Source organism: Buceros rhinoceros, unplaced genomic scaffold, assembly GCF_000710305.1.
Source record: "Buceros rhinoceros silvestris isolate BGI_N320 unplaced genomic scaffold, ASM71030v1 scaffold40693, whole genome shotgun sequence".
Classification (NCBI taxonomy): domain Eukaryota; kingdom Metazoa; phylum Chordata; class Aves; order Bucerotiformes; family Bucerotidae; genus Buceros; species Buceros rhinoceros.
This window is the reverse complement of record NW_010403804.1, coordinates 10,558-29,897: the sequence shown is the minus strand read 5'-3', so window position 1 is coordinate 29,897 and position 19,340 is coordinate 10,558. Positions and strand designations below refer to the sequence as shown.

General features: G+C 38.5%; 1 protein-coding gene across 1 annotated transcript in view; it reads right to left on the bottom strand.

Annotated features, from left to right (window-relative positions):
• The window catches only part of LOC104490801 (probable phospholipid-transporting ATPase IIB), a gene marked incomplete at both ends in the record, with an annotated part of 24,900 nt that extends 5,853 nt beyond the window's left edge, over positions 1-19,047 (bottom strand). The window contains 4 exons of the mRNA XM_010133138.1: positions 3,467-3,575; positions 6,415-6,528; positions 10,898-11,048; positions 18,874-19,047. Of these exons, the coding sequence (XP_010131440.1) occupies positions 3,467-3,575; positions 6,415-6,528; positions 10,898-11,048; positions 18,874-19,047 (548 nt within the window). The remainder of the gene's footprint in view (positions 1-3,466; positions 3,576-6,414; positions 6,529-10,897; positions 11,049-18,873) is intronic.
• Between the last annotated feature and the right edge of the window lie 293 nt (positions 19,048-19,340).

Below are 19,340 nucleotides of genomic sequence, written 5' to 3'. Positions count from 1 at the left end.
AAGGGATTATATAAAAAAAAAAAAAAAAAAAAAAGGTGGGACTTACTGATTAGGACACTTATTCCCAGTCCTGAATTACTAAACTGAAATTCTAAGTCTTCAAGAGTCACTAACATGAATCCACCATCCTCCAAAAACTGATACTTCTTATGCTAGCAGCATGTCAGTCATACCTCTTCAGGGGTTCTACCTCTTCAGGGGCTCCAGAGGCTAAGAATGATTCCACAGGAAGTCAACACTGCTATGTAGTCAAAAAATTCCTGATATTAATCTACTGCAGCACTGCACAAAAAGATTTTAACTCACAAATCAGCCTGCCTGCCCACACTATCTTTACACAAAGAATTAATCACAAGTCAAATTTCAGTATTTTCTCAAGCTGCAAATCTGTTTGTTTCCCTATTGTAAACAACTTTGCAAACCAAGTAACTAAAAGTGATTAAATTCTCATTTTTAACTTCTGTAAGTGGTACAGTTGGTAACACTGACCCTTGCTAACTCTGCGTTTTCCTGCTGTCCAGTTTGAGAACAGACGACCTGCGTAACCTCTCTATGTCAGTTTGTCCACCTTTGAAACAGGTGTTTTTTCCATCTCGAAGACAAGACTGCAAAACCTACACAAGTCATAAAATCACTGGGGAAAAAAGATGCTAGAGCAATATAAAGTGCAGTTCCGCTCTGAAAAGTGACTCTTAAGAGTGGCATTGATTTTCAGGCCTTAATTAAATCCGTATCAAATTTGTCCATTCACAAGAAACAAAGCTTTCTTTCTCCAAGCCATCACCCTGTGGGTTAGTGCAGTAAGCCTAACTCCATTTCTCAGCTTGAAGAGTACTGCCAAAAATAAAAATCAGGTAGATTATACTGAAAGTTATTTATGAAAATATTTTGCAGACTTTATTATTTTGCACAGGTAAATACTTAAACCCTTCTCGAAACCTGTAAAAATCTTGATCTGGTTTTATCAGAAGTCCCATTTTTTGCCTCTATATGATATTTCTCAGTTTCAGAAGGTCTCATTATGGAAGAGCCCTATACTATGAAAAAGGTGTCATTTATTATTTATTCATTATATGTGTTTGTGGCAATATTTAGTACAGCTTGATTTTGAGTGGGGACTGCAATAACATTTTCATTCTGAGAATTGGCCACAACTGCAAACATTGTCAACTCATCGATCACACCACTGTCAACATAGCATTCAGAGTTCACTGCAAGCAGAGATCTTGAACTTTTACTTCTCCAGAACAAGACTGTCTTAAAAAAATTTAAAAAACCACAGAACAAAAACCAGGTATGAATTCATGATGGCACTGACACCAAAACCTGGAAGTCGAAATAACATCTTTGGGGGTAAAAGCTCAAAAATTATTTTCAAAATAAGGGCATTTTAAAAAATTCTGAACAAATCACTGCTCTCTACTGTCAGTTCCTGATATAACTGCTGGGCTTTACCAATATTTACTAATACAACCAATAAAAATAAACTATTTTTAATTCTCTATTCTGTACCTAAAAGACAGCTGTGACAAAGTGACCCAATGTTATTTTAATCTGACAACACCTTTATTTCTAGGAGAAGGTACAAAATGAAAAGTTTCTCAAATACACATAACCTCACGAAATACTTCATGAGCTGGAAAGGGGAAATCAGGAATTCCAAAACTTCTACTGAAATGCCTAGCAGTTTACCAGAAACTTCAACATTAACTCTGAACAAGTGTAAAGAAAGCATCAAAACCGGCACCAAACTTAGCTCTCAACACAGCAAATGTCATCCTCGACATTTGCATCACACGTGTCACTATAAACTATAGACGTGCTTCCAGAATTTCAGATTACTAACGCTACTGCAGGGTAGGATTGTACTACCTCTGTCTAAGGTGAGCATGCAGTGGTCTACCATAACAGATCTAAAAAATAAATAAAACCACCAGCAGGGTAAATTACGCCTTTGGATGGCAGGCCATTAAGAGACCATTTCTTTACAGGCTGTATTAAGGACTGTAAAGATCTGGAGGCCATCAGTGCAACGACCTGTGTTCAACAAATGGTAACTGTCCCCTTTGCAGATTGCCACAGTGGTGTGTCTAAATGCTGATAAAGCGATTTCAGGCTGACATGGAAGGGAAGAAGGATAGGTAAATATTCTAGAAAACAAACACAAGTCTCCATGCTGTGAGGAAGCAGTATGAATTCCTCTCAACTGCTAGGTTATGGCATCACTAATGAGACTGTTGCTCTTACCTTCCAATTACTTCAAAAAAACAGGGTAAGATCTCAGACAGACTGTTCTCGTCTTGCATTACAAGCTTGTCACTCATTTTTCCTGGAGTGAGTATCATCCAGAGCTACTCCAAGAGTTCAGCTTCTCATGAAGACTCTCAGATCTGGTGAGGTAACTCTTCTCGCTGACTCTCGGTCTATCTTGGTGCGTATCTTCTGAGAAACGCGGTGAAATGTACGGTGGGGGTCAGTGATGAGAACACACACTTGACACAGCGTGTGCCATATCCCTTAACTGCTCGAGACGCGACCTCACGCTCCTTAACAATGTCCCACTTGCAAGAACTTTTATGCCAAGGAAAACCCTTAACAGAGACTTCCCAGGATACTGTAGCAAAACAACTTCCGAGGGTAATAGCAAGGTCACGTTGTTTTGCAAGGTGATTTATTACAGTTCGACTTGATAATAAGTTATTCATTATTTTTTGGCACCTTTCTACGTGGTGCTCTGTTCTGAATCTGAACAGTAAAATGTGCTCAACAACATAAAAGTGGAGAGCAGTGCATGATTTTTTTCTCTTACGCTCACGGTTAAAATTCACAATAGCCTACCAAATTTAACTGTCACTTCACAGCGGAAGTGCTTAAGAGTTTTTGGGAAACACTGTTAAAGGTTTTGAGTCCAAAAAAAGTCATAACTGTTATTCTTCCTTGTATTAATTTCTGGAAAGAAAACCGGCTGTTCCTACTGCATGATCATATTGATCTCAAATTATACGCAAAAATTTAAATCAATATTTTTGACGCTGAAGCTGATGCACAATACATCTTCCTCTTCAGCACAAATACATACGCCACGTTGGAAAGGCTCTAGTGAATTTTAATTAGATCAGATTTCTTAGTTACTGATCCCTTATTTCCTAGACACTCGATACACAGTGGACAGTGTTGCTGAGTTACCGTTCAGTATCAATTTCAGAGGAGAACTGCACTTTGAAGTAACAGTACTGCACTTAAAATACATATTTCTGTATATAAACATACACCTTGCCTGTACAAACAGAAGATTTACATTTCTTAAATAGATCAAGTATTTATGAAAGGAATCAAGCACTTTATTTCGTTCAGTAGGAGCCGCACTCGGCATAGTGCAGCTTGGGACTGTTAGTTATTCCTTTGAAAGTCTGTAAATGTATGTATAAGAACTACATTAACGCTTTATACAAACAGATTTGCTAACCTCGTACTGTCAGCTTGCTATATAACTGTGAGTTCATCTCCTTGTCTCTCTTGTAACGTCGAAATTCATCAACGGCTTCCCGTGCCACCGTGACCGTCAAAACAAACCCCTGTTAGAGACAGAACAGCACAGTTCAGAATTCTCCAAGTGGTAGAATAGCAATACACAAGTAGGAACACAACACAGAGTGAGAACACATGCTTAGAATATTTACTTTTTTTTCCCCAGCTCATTTGGATTTTAGTGTTTTCTTTAAAACTATTTTTTAAAATAGTATCTTGGGTTAGCCCCCCCCAAAAAAGAGGAAAATCACACTTGTACATTGCACAGATATAATTAGAATAACCACATCTCCAAATAAATACACATAATTCAGATATAATCTGAAATGTAAAGATTAAAATGCTTTGGATGAGCTAAGGACAGTCGTTATAGTTCAATAAACATATTTCCCTGTCTTCCACAAATTTTAGAGCTTTACCAAAAGCATTTAGGAAGTCTCCAGTTCTAACACTGAGTTCACTGCCTTTCTCCTAACAGACAGAAATTAAAAGGTGGATGAATAGCTTGTTAACTTTGCTATTTTAAATGTAGTTATCTACCAATACGCCACAAAAAATGACAAAGAAAAAGGAGCTTCATTCTGACAAACTAAGCGTCCCAACGCTTTGGCTACTGCTGTCCTGGGACAGAGCCACTGCAGCTTCTGCTGGAAGAGCAGAGTGCACTACATGCAGCTAAGGCAATCTCCGGCCACAAAAAGGTGGCAAGCTAAAAAAATACAGCACAGTTCAGGCATAAGCGAATAAGAGTTTCCTCTCTCTCTTTCTAAACCTCCTCAGACATGGTCTTGTGGCTTCTTAAAGTCAAGTGCTCAGTTCTTCTCCATCAGCAAATAGGAAATAAAAATTTCAACAGTCAAGCGATCTTTATCATTGCTGTATTTTTCTAGCTAAAAACCTCAAATATTCACGAATCCTCCAACCGGTAAGGTTATCTATCTAGCCTCAGACGTTCACCAGTACTTTCCTTCCATAGAAGGAAATTTATACCCTTAGACTTCTTTTCTTGCAGAAGTCCAACAGTTTGCCAACCTCCCAGCAATAAGAATGGAGTGAAGGTGAAGTGTTTTCCTACAGGAGCCTTGACTAAAACTCTCCTTTTCAATAGCAAGGGCTGTTTTGCCCAAACACCGTCTTGTTTGAAGAAGCCAGTGCTTGACCTAAACATATTGTGTCTGTTGTAAAAACCATTGAAGTATAAACAAACAAAAACCACACACACACCATCAAGGAAAACTAAAAACCTTTTAGCATACAGTCGACTTGCATTCAGTTGATTTTAAGTACCAGGCCAAACAATTTTTTCTTTTCCTTTAAAATCTTGAGAGAAAATACGAGCCAAGTCATAGCTACTCCTCTGATAATCACTGAAAATTTATCAGCAGTTACATACTCTCCAAAGAAAACCAAATTTATCTGTGAAGCAACAAAGACAGCCCATTGGGTCTGACTTAAATGTTTTACATTTTCAACATACCTACTGAGCCTTACTCAACATCCAATTAATCTCTTTTACCTGGAGGATGATCATTAGTAGAAAAGCTACTCAAGCAGAAGCAAGTGAGTTTGGCAAAAGCGTACCACTAGCACTAACTGTGATCCTGGTGTATTTTCAAGCTGTGTGTGAGAACTGAGAAGCGTCAGTCAAAATATCCTTGAGTAAGACAAACACGTCTGTACAGAACAGATTATCAGTGCTTGCAGAACAGGGAGGGATGAGGTGGGCTGAGTTGCTAAGTGATTTTGTTCCTTACTATCCCACTCACAGAGCTGTACACAGCTCTCCACTGTGAAAAGACCAGCTTCCAGCCAAGGCTGACTGGGGTCTTTTCTATACTGGGTCAGTGACAAAGACCTCTGTAAACAGCCAGTTCAAATCCTGCTGTCCAACAAGCTTTGTCTTGGAAGTGGGTTTTGTTGCAGGAGAAGCCCAAAGTTGTCTGGAAATAGAGGTGTGAAGACCCTCCAGAACAGTCTCTCCATTTATCAACCCTCAAAAGGGCCCATGGTGCTACAATTAAAATGATGAAATCACTCCAGAATATTTACTCTATTGACCTATTACGAACGACAAGCTTTACTCCAGCAGTCAGCATGTCACTCTTGAATATCCCTGAGAATAAATGCTACTAAAAAATACCATTTTAAAATAAATTTAGAAAATAAAGCATTTGTTTGTTCTGCCTTGCTTTTAAACCCGGGGTGGAGAGGCTGGGAGGAAGATGAAAGAGAAGGTAATGGCCTGGTTACAAGCAAGAAAGGAATTCCAGATCCTGGGAATACAGCCGGCAGACTACCAAAGGGGCCTCATCTGGAGAGAATACCGTTTTCAACCCTTAGGAAACCTGAGTCAGAAGCAACTGGTTTGAACAGTTTCCCAAGAAAATACTGCAGAGGGCTCAATAATAAAACAACATACTGAAAGGAAGACAGGGCAACCGGCAGGGCAATCGATGAGGAAAAGCATGTTTAATTAATAACTGATTTTCAAGATGCGTTTTCCTCCCGTTTTATCCATGGCTTAAAATATTTAACCACAATTTTTGTGAAGAAAGGACATGATCAAAACTAACATAGAAGGAATGTAAAAAAATTTATGCTTCCAATTCTGCCTAGTCTGAAAACATAAAACAGTGAGCAAGTAACAGTGAACTGAAAGACATTTAACTCACAGCCAACATCACTAACTAACACTCTCTACTAGCTGGAGGGTCTTCTTAGTTTTTTGGTTTTTTTTTTAAACCTCTCAAGTGACCAGAGAAGAACACTACTCAGACTAGAGACTTGAGTTTACCAGATACAGATTTATTAAATGTACATATACATGAACTTTTCCTCTGAAGTTAAAACAGCAAAACCTGTAATTAATAGTATGTTTCTGTTTACCAGTGGAGCCCAGTATGTGTACAGGTAGCCTATTTTCAGTGCAGGTACAAACTGTGAGCAGGACACGACGAGAAAATAGAGATTCAAGAAAAACTTGAACTGTTCATATAAAACCTAAAATAAAAAACACAAAATAGATAAAATGTCTTAGAATCGGTACCCATAATATACATAAAATTCACTTTTAGTAGCTATGGAGCCATTATATGATACACTACTGTACATGGTACTATTACAGTACTATATAGCACAGGACGCTACACATCAAACTTCTACATGCACTAAGGTTAGTATTACACTGCTATTCCTGTTAATATCAAAGGATTTTTCTCAATATCTTCTCACTCTGAAAAAGCAACTTGCTGAATTTTTATATTTTGAAAACTGGACTATGAACTCAATCTTACAAATATTAAATATATATCAAGATCACTGTGCAAAGATTTACTCTGACATTTTAACAGTAAACAAAATTCAGATATTCGTAGAAGCATCTTGCAAAAATTTTCTATCCACAATAGTTTGTTAAAACAGTTCTTGAAAATTTTCTTTTTTATATCAATTAGAAAAGCAGAATGATTGTATCTGAACTGTCATTGCTAACATTAAGTTTTCAACTGCTAAAACTTTCCTTCTTGAAAATACAGTATTAAAATTTTTCCTTAAGTACTAACACATAAATTCTATCAGTCTCATCATGTCTTTTTACCTTAAAATTTTTCGTATCCTGGCCTTAAATAATATCAAGAAAACCCCAAAATCATTGACATCAAATGAACAGAAACAATTTACAGAAATATTGCCCTAGTCTTTATCATTTGAACTTCTGCAGAGTATTAGAACAGAGCAGGCTACACCAGGCTGCTCTGCAGAGCTGTGAGAGCACCCTCAAACTTCAGAACACAGGAAACGCGAACCCCTCGTCAGTTGTTCACCACATTCTCTCGCACACTTTCTCATCAACACCGCCACTGAGATTTCTTCTGTTGCAGGGTGGAAGCTCTACAACTCATCTGCCACCTTCCTGAAGTCTTTAGGTTCTCAAAGGGACAGAGGCTACCATGAAGGCAGACACATTCCTCCACAATTACCATCTTGCACTCCTTAAAAATAGCAAAACTCCTCACTGTTCAAGTATAAACGTTGGTGAGGAGGATAAAAGGAACACTACAGAAAAGCAACGCTGCTGCCATTCTGCCTGGCTACCGTGGCACTCCCCAAGTAAGGCACGATTTTCAGTGTCCACAAGACGACAAGCTTTTGACAAAAGCAACCACAGTTTAAGTTTTCAGAAAGTTTGAACTACAAAATACTGGTAACACGGGGTTTGACCTAGAAGTGCACAGCATTAAATTTTGTAAAAGATTATTTTGCAATGAACACTGGTGCATAGGATATGTTTATTAATAAAACAACATTTTGGTCTGCACTCCAAGGTAACTCTCCAAGTTTTAAGCGAAGACAGAATAACCTCACCACAGAATACAGTCTCATATCCCAAACGAATGACAGGTGCAGAATCTCCTTTGGTAACTAAAAGCATCATATTCCCAACGTTGCTTTAACTATAATTACAACGCTAAGAACATTATTCATTCTCTAGAACTTTGAATCTTCAAAGACTTAATGTATTTTTCTTTAGTAGGCCAGGACAGCATGGTACTGCCAGCAGCACGATGCAAAGTGGCTACTGATATTGGAACACTGAGACTTGGCAAAATGAATAATCAGCTGTTTCAAAGTTAAAATACTCGAAATAGATGAAAAAGCCACATTTGAAGAGCATCTCCATCTTTTAATCTTACAATCAAGTTAACCTTCCAACGACTTCTGCATGGAAAATCCAAGCTATTGGACAGATATTTATTGTTCTTATCAGTCTGACATTATTACTCAATGACATAAAAACCTATGCCCTAGTAAAAAATAGCCAGGAATGTTCATTTCCAAGTGTCTTTCTGGCAGGCACATAGCAGCAGCTCCTCAACACCACCAGTTTCATGCAACATTACTTTGCTACATTACTGTTCAGCTACCGGCTACCTAAATGCCTCAACTCAGAAGATTTCTTCAAGACCACGGAATTCTGTTCCACTACTTACAAACAAACCGAAAACAAAAAAAAGTCAAATCAGAAGTTGCAGGGAAAGTCACAGCATCTTCCAAAAGGAAAGTCCTTCAGCCTAAACCTGAACCTTACATTAACACTGATGAAGTTCTCACTTCGAGCAATAGGTTTAACCATTTACAAAGACTTGATCCAACGGGTCAAAGAGAGGTGCACAGAGTACTTTGGGAGGTGCGGTTCTGCAAGAGCACAGATCTTGCGGGACAACGTAGGAGTTAAAAAGCACCTTCCTACAAATCTTTTGGACCCTGACAGACTGCTGACAATTCATTCCATACAAAGCTAAACACTTCAGTCCAGTTAAGCAAATGACAAAGTCTCCATAGCAGACTGTACTGCACTGAAGTTCAGGAGAGGTATCTTAAAAAGCTGCCCATCACAGAAGATAAGATACGCTTAGGGGATAGTCACACTAATTCCTAAGATGTGTATGAAACAGTAAATGGAAATCGAACAAACTGGTGTAAAGGTAGAAGCAGCAAGCATTTTATATAAGTGCTATATAAGTTAGACTGTATTTTGGAAGAGATACAGCTTTTAGCCAGTAAATAAATTCCTTTTAATCTAAACATTATTTTAAGCTTGTATTTTGATATGAAACCATTGAGTACTACCCATTGCCAGCTGCAATGTTAGAAAAGATACAACTCTAAAAAGAAGACAAAACTTCACATGGTAAACTTGTCAACCAGGGTAAATCACTGGCATCAGTATTTATGACTTAGTTACATTTAAGCGTTATGTTCTCTACAAATTGCTTGTAGTGGAAGAGCACAAAAACCCATGTACCTACATAGTATTTCTCATCAGTGAAAAGTTCATTTATGCCTAAAATTAACATTTAGAAACTTTCTATTTTCAACAACTATTGGGCTTTACATTTTGGATCTCACTTTGTTTTGAAGTTACTAGTGAGCTCCCAAATACTGCCACCAAAATAAAACTCCGATTCCACCCACAGTGTAAAACCCCAGATTTTCCAAAGACCATCTTCTCTTTCAACAGGTAATTGCAAGCTATGGCTGATCCCTATAGGAAACATGACTCTAGTTTAGGATTTGCAGTCTACCCTGCAGATCTCTAGTCACAATAATCAATGGCTTACTACATGCTTAATGAATTTTGTGACCTTCAGGAAAGCATATGTGGCTTAACCAATCTCAGTGTATTTAATAATTTAAACTTTGGAAGAAAACATTTACACCGTTCAATAGAGATAAGAATATTTTATCCGCCTGTGATAAGTGACATTCTATTTCTTTGACAGGAGATCAGTCTTAATTACAAAGGCTTTAATTTTTTTTTGTTTGTTTTAATAAAGAAATGTATTTTAAAGCATCTGCGAGTCATTGGACCGAAGAGGCCAGAAGAATACAATCAATACTCTTACAAACCAGCGTGATCACTTAAATAAAAAATTTAAGACAAAGCATGTCTGTATTCAAATGTAGAAGACATTTGTTTTTGCAACACCATTAGTGGAAGTATGACTAAAGGTGTACTAGTAACATTCAGAGTAGCACAGCAGCACACATTTTTAGGTTTTAACTACTGAAGCTTCAGTAGTCTTCTCTATTGCAATATCTGTTATAACAACAATTTTTGAGAAGCGTGAACTAGACAGAACTGTAACATCCCTTTTATTTTCATATACACTGTGAACATTAAAGGCAAAAAATTGAAATTAAGATGCAATATGGCTTCTTAGGAAAAAAGGTGAAAAAAAAAAAACTTCCACTCCACAACAAAAGTATTGTCTGAAGAACCATGCTCAAAACCAAAAAGGACATCACTATTCTTAAAACAGCATAAAGAAATTCTGCTCTGGTAAGCACTAGTTCACTGAACTAGGCCTCACATTTTGTCACAGACATTGAGGAGGTGGGCTGGGTTTGTCCCTAAGGAGCTCCCTGTTTCAGAATATATTATCATGCTTTTGATGGCAGGAATTAGGAGAAAATATCCATGCGATTTTTAACTATTTATTTCTGAACATAAGTCAGTGCTTTGTAGTATACTCAGAGCAGACTCTGTAGAAGTGCTTCTGTTTTAAAGAGAGAGTTACAAATTTCTCACGATGAATAGAAAACCCATCTCAAATTTCTGAAGTTTCACTGAACTCCAACCATTCAGTCATAACTCACTGCACTTCTTTAGTAAATATCCCTTTGAAAACAAAACAGTTTAGAAAAAAGCAGCCTTGCTCTCAACTGTCAATTTTCACTGAAGTCATCAAGATAAACGCCAAAAGAAAAAGAAGAATCTGGACAAATAAAATTACCTTTTTGCAGAACCATCAAAACCAGCTACAGAACATAGTCAGCCCAACACCAAAGAAATGGTTAGAAGCCTTACCCCCGGTATAAAGGTAAAGATGTTGTACTTTTGATTCTTTATGGCATTTTTGGGGTATTTTTCTTCACACTTTTCAGGACACCCAAGCCACACTGTGCGAGCCTTCAGCTCTTTCTTTCTTCGGCAAATGTTTATGAGCCAATCAGAGCAACTGAAAAGAAAAACAATGGTTTACTTTAAAAATTTACTGTATGTGATTACTATTTCCACACCTGGAACCCTGAAGGAAAATATGTAAGTTAAAAATTTTTGCCACATCTAAGCAAGCGTGATGTTGACTTGTGGTACTTAGGCCAATTACACAGCGCTCAACTCATTTTGACATATACAGACACTTGCACACTCTTTACAGGAAATCCTAATAAAATAATGGCAAGTTCCACTACACCTCGCCCTGATGCAGGTTCAAAAAATCCTAGTTCATACAAGACTGCATTAACAGTGGGGGAATTCAGTCACTGCTAAATAATTAACTCTTCCAGTACACCTTGCAGTCCTTGGGCTAAACTCTCTATCTCCTTTTACTGATACTCAAATTATGCTAATGACTGAAGAGGAAATAAGGCTTCTCTTAGGTAAAGTCTGAAAAATTTCAACAGCTGTGTATATAATTAACACATAATTTGTAAGTCTTAGCTTTCTCCATAAGACTGCCCATAGCACACACGACAGGGAAGCACACCTACTGCCAGCGTCAAATGTTCTCAACTGAAAATGTGAGCAGAGATTTTATAACGATCCGCCATGGTGAAATGAGGTTCACAGGGGAAAGCAAGAGCATCCTTGCCTAGCCAGCTTACAGATCTACTGAAAACGTTTAAACGAGCAATGAGAAAGACAAGCTCACAGCCACCTTTCAGTAACTGCCATTGGACAAGGACAAACGACTGGTGGGGTGAGCTCGCAATGTCACAGGAACAGAAGGCTGGCAAATGGAATGATGCCACTGAGGCTCAGCAGACTACTTTGCTTCTTAAAAACAAGAAACAAGCATGGATATGACTCAACTAGCATAATTTAATCAGCCTAAGATAAACTAGGACTGTCCAAGGTGCAGCTTATTAACACGGAGGAGAACAGCCAGTTTGGAAAGAAAAAGAGGTTTGCCATATACTGTACATACCGGGTTTACCATCCCCCATGTTAAAGGAGAACTCCTCTGACTTTTTAATAGTGGGAGGAGGTGCACTTAATCAGGTTGGGGAGGCAAGAGAGTCAGGAAGACAGAGCAGACAGACTTTCCGTGAGCACCTACTCCAGCCGGGGCACAGACCTGGCTGGTCACAGTGGATTTCAGCTACATCTGTAGGTGAAGTTCAAGGTGAAGCAAAGTGATATGCGTTTTCTAATGAGGTTTTTTAATAGATTGACAATATTTTTGATGCAGAAAAGTAACCAACCATTAGGAAGCTCTTATAAATTGTATTCAAACCAACGAAAAGGATTTCGAAGAGGAGGGGAAAATTACAATCTAGTCATGTCAGTATTATTTGCTGGATTAATTCTGCAGAGATTTGTTTGTATTTGTACACACCCGAAAGAAAACAAAGTCATAACCAATGCTGACATGTCAAGAGCAACCTCTAAAATGGAACTAATTTCCCTTTGAGAAGATCCAGATGCCCTACTGCCTCATAGAACCTGTCCTTTCTTGACTCCTGGGGCTTTGAGCACCCTGATCTAGGGACAGATGTTGCTGTCCATGACAAGGGAGGCTGGATTAGATGATCTTTAAAGGTCTCTTCCAACCAAAATCATTCTATGATTCCATGTCTCTAACAAAACTCTCTCTCATAAGGAAAGTGAATGAACATATTCTTGGAACTGACACAGCCGGGGGAAAAAAAAAAATCATAAATGCAGAGTAGCTTGTCATAAAACCAAAACAATTTCAGTGAAGTTCTGCAAAGCTTTATCTAGAACTTGCTGGGTAACTGACTATCGAATATTTCATTTTTCAGACAACAAAAAGCTAGAAGAGACAGGAGTTCATGAAAAGAGAAGATTAGATTTCAAAGTTGTCTTGACAGATTGGAAAAAGTACGTGGAAGAGATAGAACACAGTTAATCAGGCAAAAAGCAGCATAGTGCATAAACACGGAAATAATCAACTACACAAACACAGAACTGGAAGAGTTCATAGACGACAGCTCAGAAGTTGAGGACTCAGTTACTGCATGACAATGATAAACCTGTGCAAAAAAAAAAAGCATGTTATCTGGTCAGCACGGACAGGCATACTGCTAGCAAGTCACGCACGTACTCCTCCTTCACCCAGTGCTAGCAAGATCTCAGGTGGTTCACAGTATCATTTTGAATATGAAATTACAAACAGGCTTATTGGGAAAACAAAGACAACAGGCAAGAGCAACAAAACAATTTCAGCTCAAGAGAGCAGGGCAGGTTTGTCTACTAGATATACCGAAAGAAACAGAGCTGTTCAGAGAAGGCTGAGCATGGACCCAACATGGTTTCAAAGCTGTAAGAAACTGCTACAAAGAGGAAAGGCGCAATTATTTTCCAGGTCCACCCTGACAAAATAATGATGGACTTCAACTGTGGCAAATAACAAGGGCAGAGGGACAGACATCGAGTAAATGCTCCTAAATACCAGGGAGGAAAGAAACACTTAAGGCTGGAATTCCTACCACTGCAGGTCTCTAAGATCTGGTTAGATCAGACGTAAGTGATGGGTGTAATCCATCCTGTGCAGGGAAGGAATTGACTGGATGACCTCTTCAGGTACGTTCCTGTTCTGTTCTTCCACTGTCACAGAACCATGGCACACAAACAGGCAGGGAATGCAGGCTGATAGCTCACACCGCCACAGTCCTACTTAGAGTGTTCTGTCTGCAGCCTACCTTATCCCAGGCCTATCACAAACAAATTCTGCCAAAGAACAAATGGAATTCAAACTTGCAGCCTCTTTTTAAAGAAAACTAAAAGTTATGCAACAGTAAAATATTCAAAGCAACATTCACTTTGTTATGGAAATGTCACTATACAAATAGTCACACGGTGACATTTAAAACACCTCGATTTTAAAATGCATGTTTTACACAGGATCAGACCAAACTGGTGTCTGTCCCAGAAACTTCAGGCAGGAAATCTTGAGGCTCCAGCACTTATTTGTTACAATTACTGGCCTATGAAGCAACTTTTCTCCATCACCTGTAAGAACAATTCTGCCATAAAAATTCTAACAGTGTTAGTTCAACATTCAAAATCCAGCCCCGTTATTTAGTAACATACAAGTCAGAAAAATCAAGTTACCTTGATCGTTACTTACATTTACCTTTAAAACAAAATGAACAGCGCTCTTTCTATGTCAAGGTTCCACAATCAGTTTGGAACCCATCCCTCTGCTGATTGAAATGGCGAGTACCTCCCTCCTCCCATAGCAAAGGTGTGGGTTCTTGCCCCTTCCCTTGTGCCAACACAGCTACTCACACAACTGTATGGGTAAACCAGACCTGCAAACCGATCCGGCTGTAAACTAACGCAGAAAAGAAGGGGGACTATCATCAGTTAGACCCAGCCCTGATCTTCAAAAATCTATAAAACTGTAAAAGTAGTTGAAAAAACCATATGCTACGTGCTTGCAGGTGGACTGATTCCACTCAGTGCCAGTTATGCACCTAATAAAACTGCTCATGAAATTAAGTTTCCAGGGCAGGGGGTCGAGAGAACAATACAAGCAGAAGAAACAGCTTAGCTGTATAGTAAGAAGTGTTGAGACAGATCTGGAGCAAAAAGGTCCCAAGGAAAATAATTTTTTTCAGGGGAAAGTGAAGGAGCATGACAGCTTCTATCTACAAGTCTGTAGACAGAAATTCCCTGACAGCCTTTGAAAACCTGTGTTGCTTAAATTGCTTTTGCATTTCAACTGTATACAGCCCAAACATCTGACTAAGCACAGTCTCCTCTGTAGAATAATTTCCTCAGACATTGAGGACTTTTCTACTGCTAAAAGTAGCAGTAGACACTACTTGACTAAAGACACTGAATTCTACTGCCTTCCCTGCCACAGAGTTTCTCCTTCTTGAAACTACTTTTTCCGTTACAGGTGAACGGAGAAGCTGGCACAGACGCCCTAACGACAACCGGTTTAGCAAATGCCAAAAGGTGCAGACATCAGAATGATCTCTGACTGGGAAACAACTGTGATACCATTGATGAAGGGGACTGGGCTGACACAGAGCTAACACCATTCAAATTCTCAGATGCAAGAAAATCTCGGATGATGGAAATGTTATAGGCTATGCCCAAACAAGTGTTGTAATGTTCGGATGAGTTTCACTACCTAAAAAGTAAGAAACAGTCAGAGTCTGCCATTTACAGGCTCAGCTGTAACCACCGTGTATCACAGGAAGAATAAGAATGGACATGCTGGCCTCAGAAATCCTCATCAATTTACATTAATTCAGATTTTCAAGAACAATGAACTCGAGCTGATATTTTTGAAACTCAGGTTATCAGCATCCAACACACATAACCTGTTCTAAACCAGAAACAATCCCCAACCCGGACAGAGTTTTGTTCATGGGCTTTTTGTACCCACTAAATCTGTGTGAAACAAACGACAGGAAATAAATCAGAACAGCAGCCTCCGAGTCCAAATATCCTAAAAATATAATGCAAGATGTGGCATGATCAAGACATTCTTCAGAGTTTCTTGAAATCTTTAATGTAAAACCATACCTTATGCTATGGATTCAGAGATTTAAAAATCACTTTTTTATTCAAGCATTTATTTTAAGTGCCCTTGTCTAGAAAATTCAACACATGCAGAAAAAGCTTTTTCTTAAGCTAGCTATAAGCCCTGTTGCCTATATCAATACAACAGGTGGTATATATGAAGAAATTAACTAAATTATAAAAAAAGAAGTTTTAGGTATTTATTAAACAGCTTTTTACACACCTGCTTTCTAACACTATTTTTATGGGAAGGAACAACAACCACAGTCTTCCTATTAGTAACTGATGCCATATTAAAAAAACCAAACTGGAGCAATTGTTAAGTGAGAACCCTTAACTTTTTTATAAGTAGAGCGTACCTCTCCAAGTCAAAAGCTAAAGTAAAAGTCTCAACTGACTCTGCAGCTCTAAAAATAAAAGCTTTTTATATTCTCTCTTTTCATTACTCTTATCCTACAAGCTTAACTGTCAGTATCTTTCACAAAACAGCATTTTCATCAGAATGGAAAGATAATATAAAAGCTCTATATTGTCTGCAAGGGTCAGCTTTTCCTTATTAGGTTTTAAGTAGCAGAAACTAGTTCTGCAAAGAAAACATACTGTAATTATTGTACTCAACAGGTAGCTTCAGTAATCAGGCCAAAAGCAACACAGTGGTCATGTCATTCTTAAAAGATCAGCATTTTCCCATGCTTCTGCATAACAAATGCATGGCAGATTAATTGAAAGCGTACAGGCCATCTCAGAGCCCAAATTAATCCGAGCATTTGATATCCCCTTCACTTCATATGGAAATGCCATTCAATGGCACCATTTTCATAGGGACAAAGTGGTTTTTGATAACAAGTGGAATGTAAATCTCATGAGAAAGAAATCAATCCAGCCCAAAGAACTCCAGAGTATTGATCTATGTGCATTATAATTTCACAAGCTTGAAGAGAATTTGTAAGTTAAAGGGGAAATGATTACAGCCACAAAACAGCTGCTATATCACAAAGTTTTCTTTTAACTGCACTGTGAAAGCAAGAAATAAGCAGTTTCTGAAGTTAAAAGTTATATTGGTTGAACTAAGTCTTCGGTTTGGTCAAAATCAAAGACAACTTCTGATTTAATTATGATTTTCTCTTGCAAGCGTAAAAACTGTTTAAAGAGCCGCAGATCTGCAAGTAAAGCTCACACCATTCAGCAACGATCAACATCTATTGCCTGAACAGAAGATAAAAGCTGAAACACGGATTTCTACAAAATTGATTTTATCGTACAGTGAACTTTGTCGAACCTTCCCTGTCTGCTCCTGCCAAAGGGGTGACACTTTTTCAACTAAACAGGAACAGTTTGTGATATAGTACCAAAAATCACTAGAATGTAAAATTCTAAAGCTGCGAAGTAAGAGATGGAAACTTTCTCTCGCAAAAGTGAGACTAACCCTAACAATATAAGGTAGAGGAAAAACCCGAGTGGGTGTGGGGTGTTTTGTTTGTTTGCAACAAGTGAAGTGATTTGGAACACAAACACAAGACTTTCTCTGAGAACCCATGTGAAATGAGGGCCCCCTGAGCTCGGCTCCAGACAAACGCCTCATCTTTTATTGTGTTCATCTTTGCCACAGCTTTGGAAAATCTACCATTTAGTCTAAAGCACAAAAGGAAATTCTGGCTGCAGAAGTTGAGATTTCAGCCTCACCTCATCTCTGATATGAGCTCCTGATTTCCGTTAAACAGGGTGAAATTTTAAATTCTCTTCAACTGCACAGGTTTTCAGCCTGCTACGCCGTATTTAATCTCACATTAAAAGAATGCAGTTTGCCTTTTGGAGAGAGTATTCATTTGTCTGCATAACATGTAAAATGCCCCATCCATACAGGTGAAAATTGTTTTCTCATGTGTTCCTCCCCATTTCAGGTGTGAAGGCATCAACACCCAATTCTATTCCAAACAGACACACTGCACCACATAAGAACGGCATAATTCCTTCTACTGCAAAGTGTAAGTCATAACTGCACACACGACAATACGGTGGCCTCCAGGTTTCCACACAGGATCTTCTGCATGATCCTAAGCAACTTTATGAACCGCCAAGGGGCATTTCGAAACCTCCAGTGTTCTGTGGGCCCCAGCAAAACTTTTCTTATAATCAGAAAAAAAAAAAACTGAACACGGACCGTACATCCCTGACTGATAACAACAAAGCCTCCATGGTGCTCTCAGCCCAGAAGAAGCCTCCCTACCACCATGATGGGTCTTTACACACTCTGAAGTGCTCACCCCAGCTAAAGTCTTAATCCAGCCTAACTACACGGGTGATACCATGGGATTCACCTTCCTTCCAGCTAGTTCTCCCCATCTCATCTAAGCAGATGTCTACACCCTTCTTGTGGGAGTATCCTCTGCCTGCTAATACCCTACTGAAATGTCAAGCTCCTGCTGGGATTTAGTGGTCTTTTTTTTTTTTTTAAATAAAGATTTTTTCCATGAAAAATTAAAATTACCTGCTACAATGTTCTGTCATGGAAAACACTAACATGATTATTAATCACATAAGCCAAATCATCTGCCAAAAAAAGCATTCAGCATTTATATTCCGTGAACACTCAGCTCGCTTCTCTCAGAGTTTATCATTCAAGATACCCAACCCCGCCCCATGAATTTTAATCATCCTAACAGCAATTTCTGTTTTTAAAAATTGGCCAGCAATTCAGCTAAGTTACTATTCCACAGCAACTGCATGCAGCAGAGACCAGCAGAAGTTTCTAAATCAGAACTAAATCACAAGAGCTGATTCCAGCTGTAACTCACTCCCAGGCTACGAGTTACATGTATTCTTTAACTCTTAAAGTTCACGTGTTGGCTAATCATTACTTAATGAATCTGTTTTGATTTCAGCAACATCAATAAAATTTATATATTGTCAACTTAACACACGAATGGCCTCAAAAGTAAAAGCAAGTTCTATCCCCTCTACCATCACGTGGTTTTGAAAGTCCGGACCAGGTGAACCTAACTGCTGGACCTCAGAGTAGTGCAAGTTTAGTAAGTATTCACTCTTAAAAGCCTCTTTCTCCTGCAAATCAGCAAAGCAGACAGGAATACACAGCAGCAGCTCTTCAGAACTTTTTCTGTTAACAGCTGGTACTGTAGTAGGGAAAATGCAGGCAAAGCAATCAAAAGGTGCATGACAAGCAAGTTGTTATGTTCTCTTACTCCGTACGTAGCCCACAATACACAGTCACTAATTAATTTGTTTAATAGCTTGATAAAAAGTACTGGTATGCCACAAACCTAGTGCACAGGAACTTCCAGCCACCACAGATAAACCATTCTAAGCCTCTTCTCCTCTGAGAGATTCTGGCTCTTGGTAGAGTATGGTAATCGCTCTCATCATTTTCAAAGCCTTCTTCTGACATCATTAGTGGCATTTCATCCAAATGAGACGACTCATCTTCCACTTGGTACCTGGCAAGATTAAATAAAAACACTAAATAAATAGCAAGCACATCATTTTCCTGTTACTGGGAATCTTCTGAAGAAACAATTTTTGCCGTATGGTATTTTATTAGTGATATTTTCATCTAAACATCTCGTGTTTGTGTTAACACATCAACATGAAGTTCACATTCGAGCTGAAAATGTGTAACAGCAAAAAGGTCTGCAAGTGATCATTGTCAGTCATAGTATGAACCAATCGAGGGAAATTCTTGTTTCTTAAATAATTTGTACTTACAGAGCTGCAACTTCATACTTGTCAA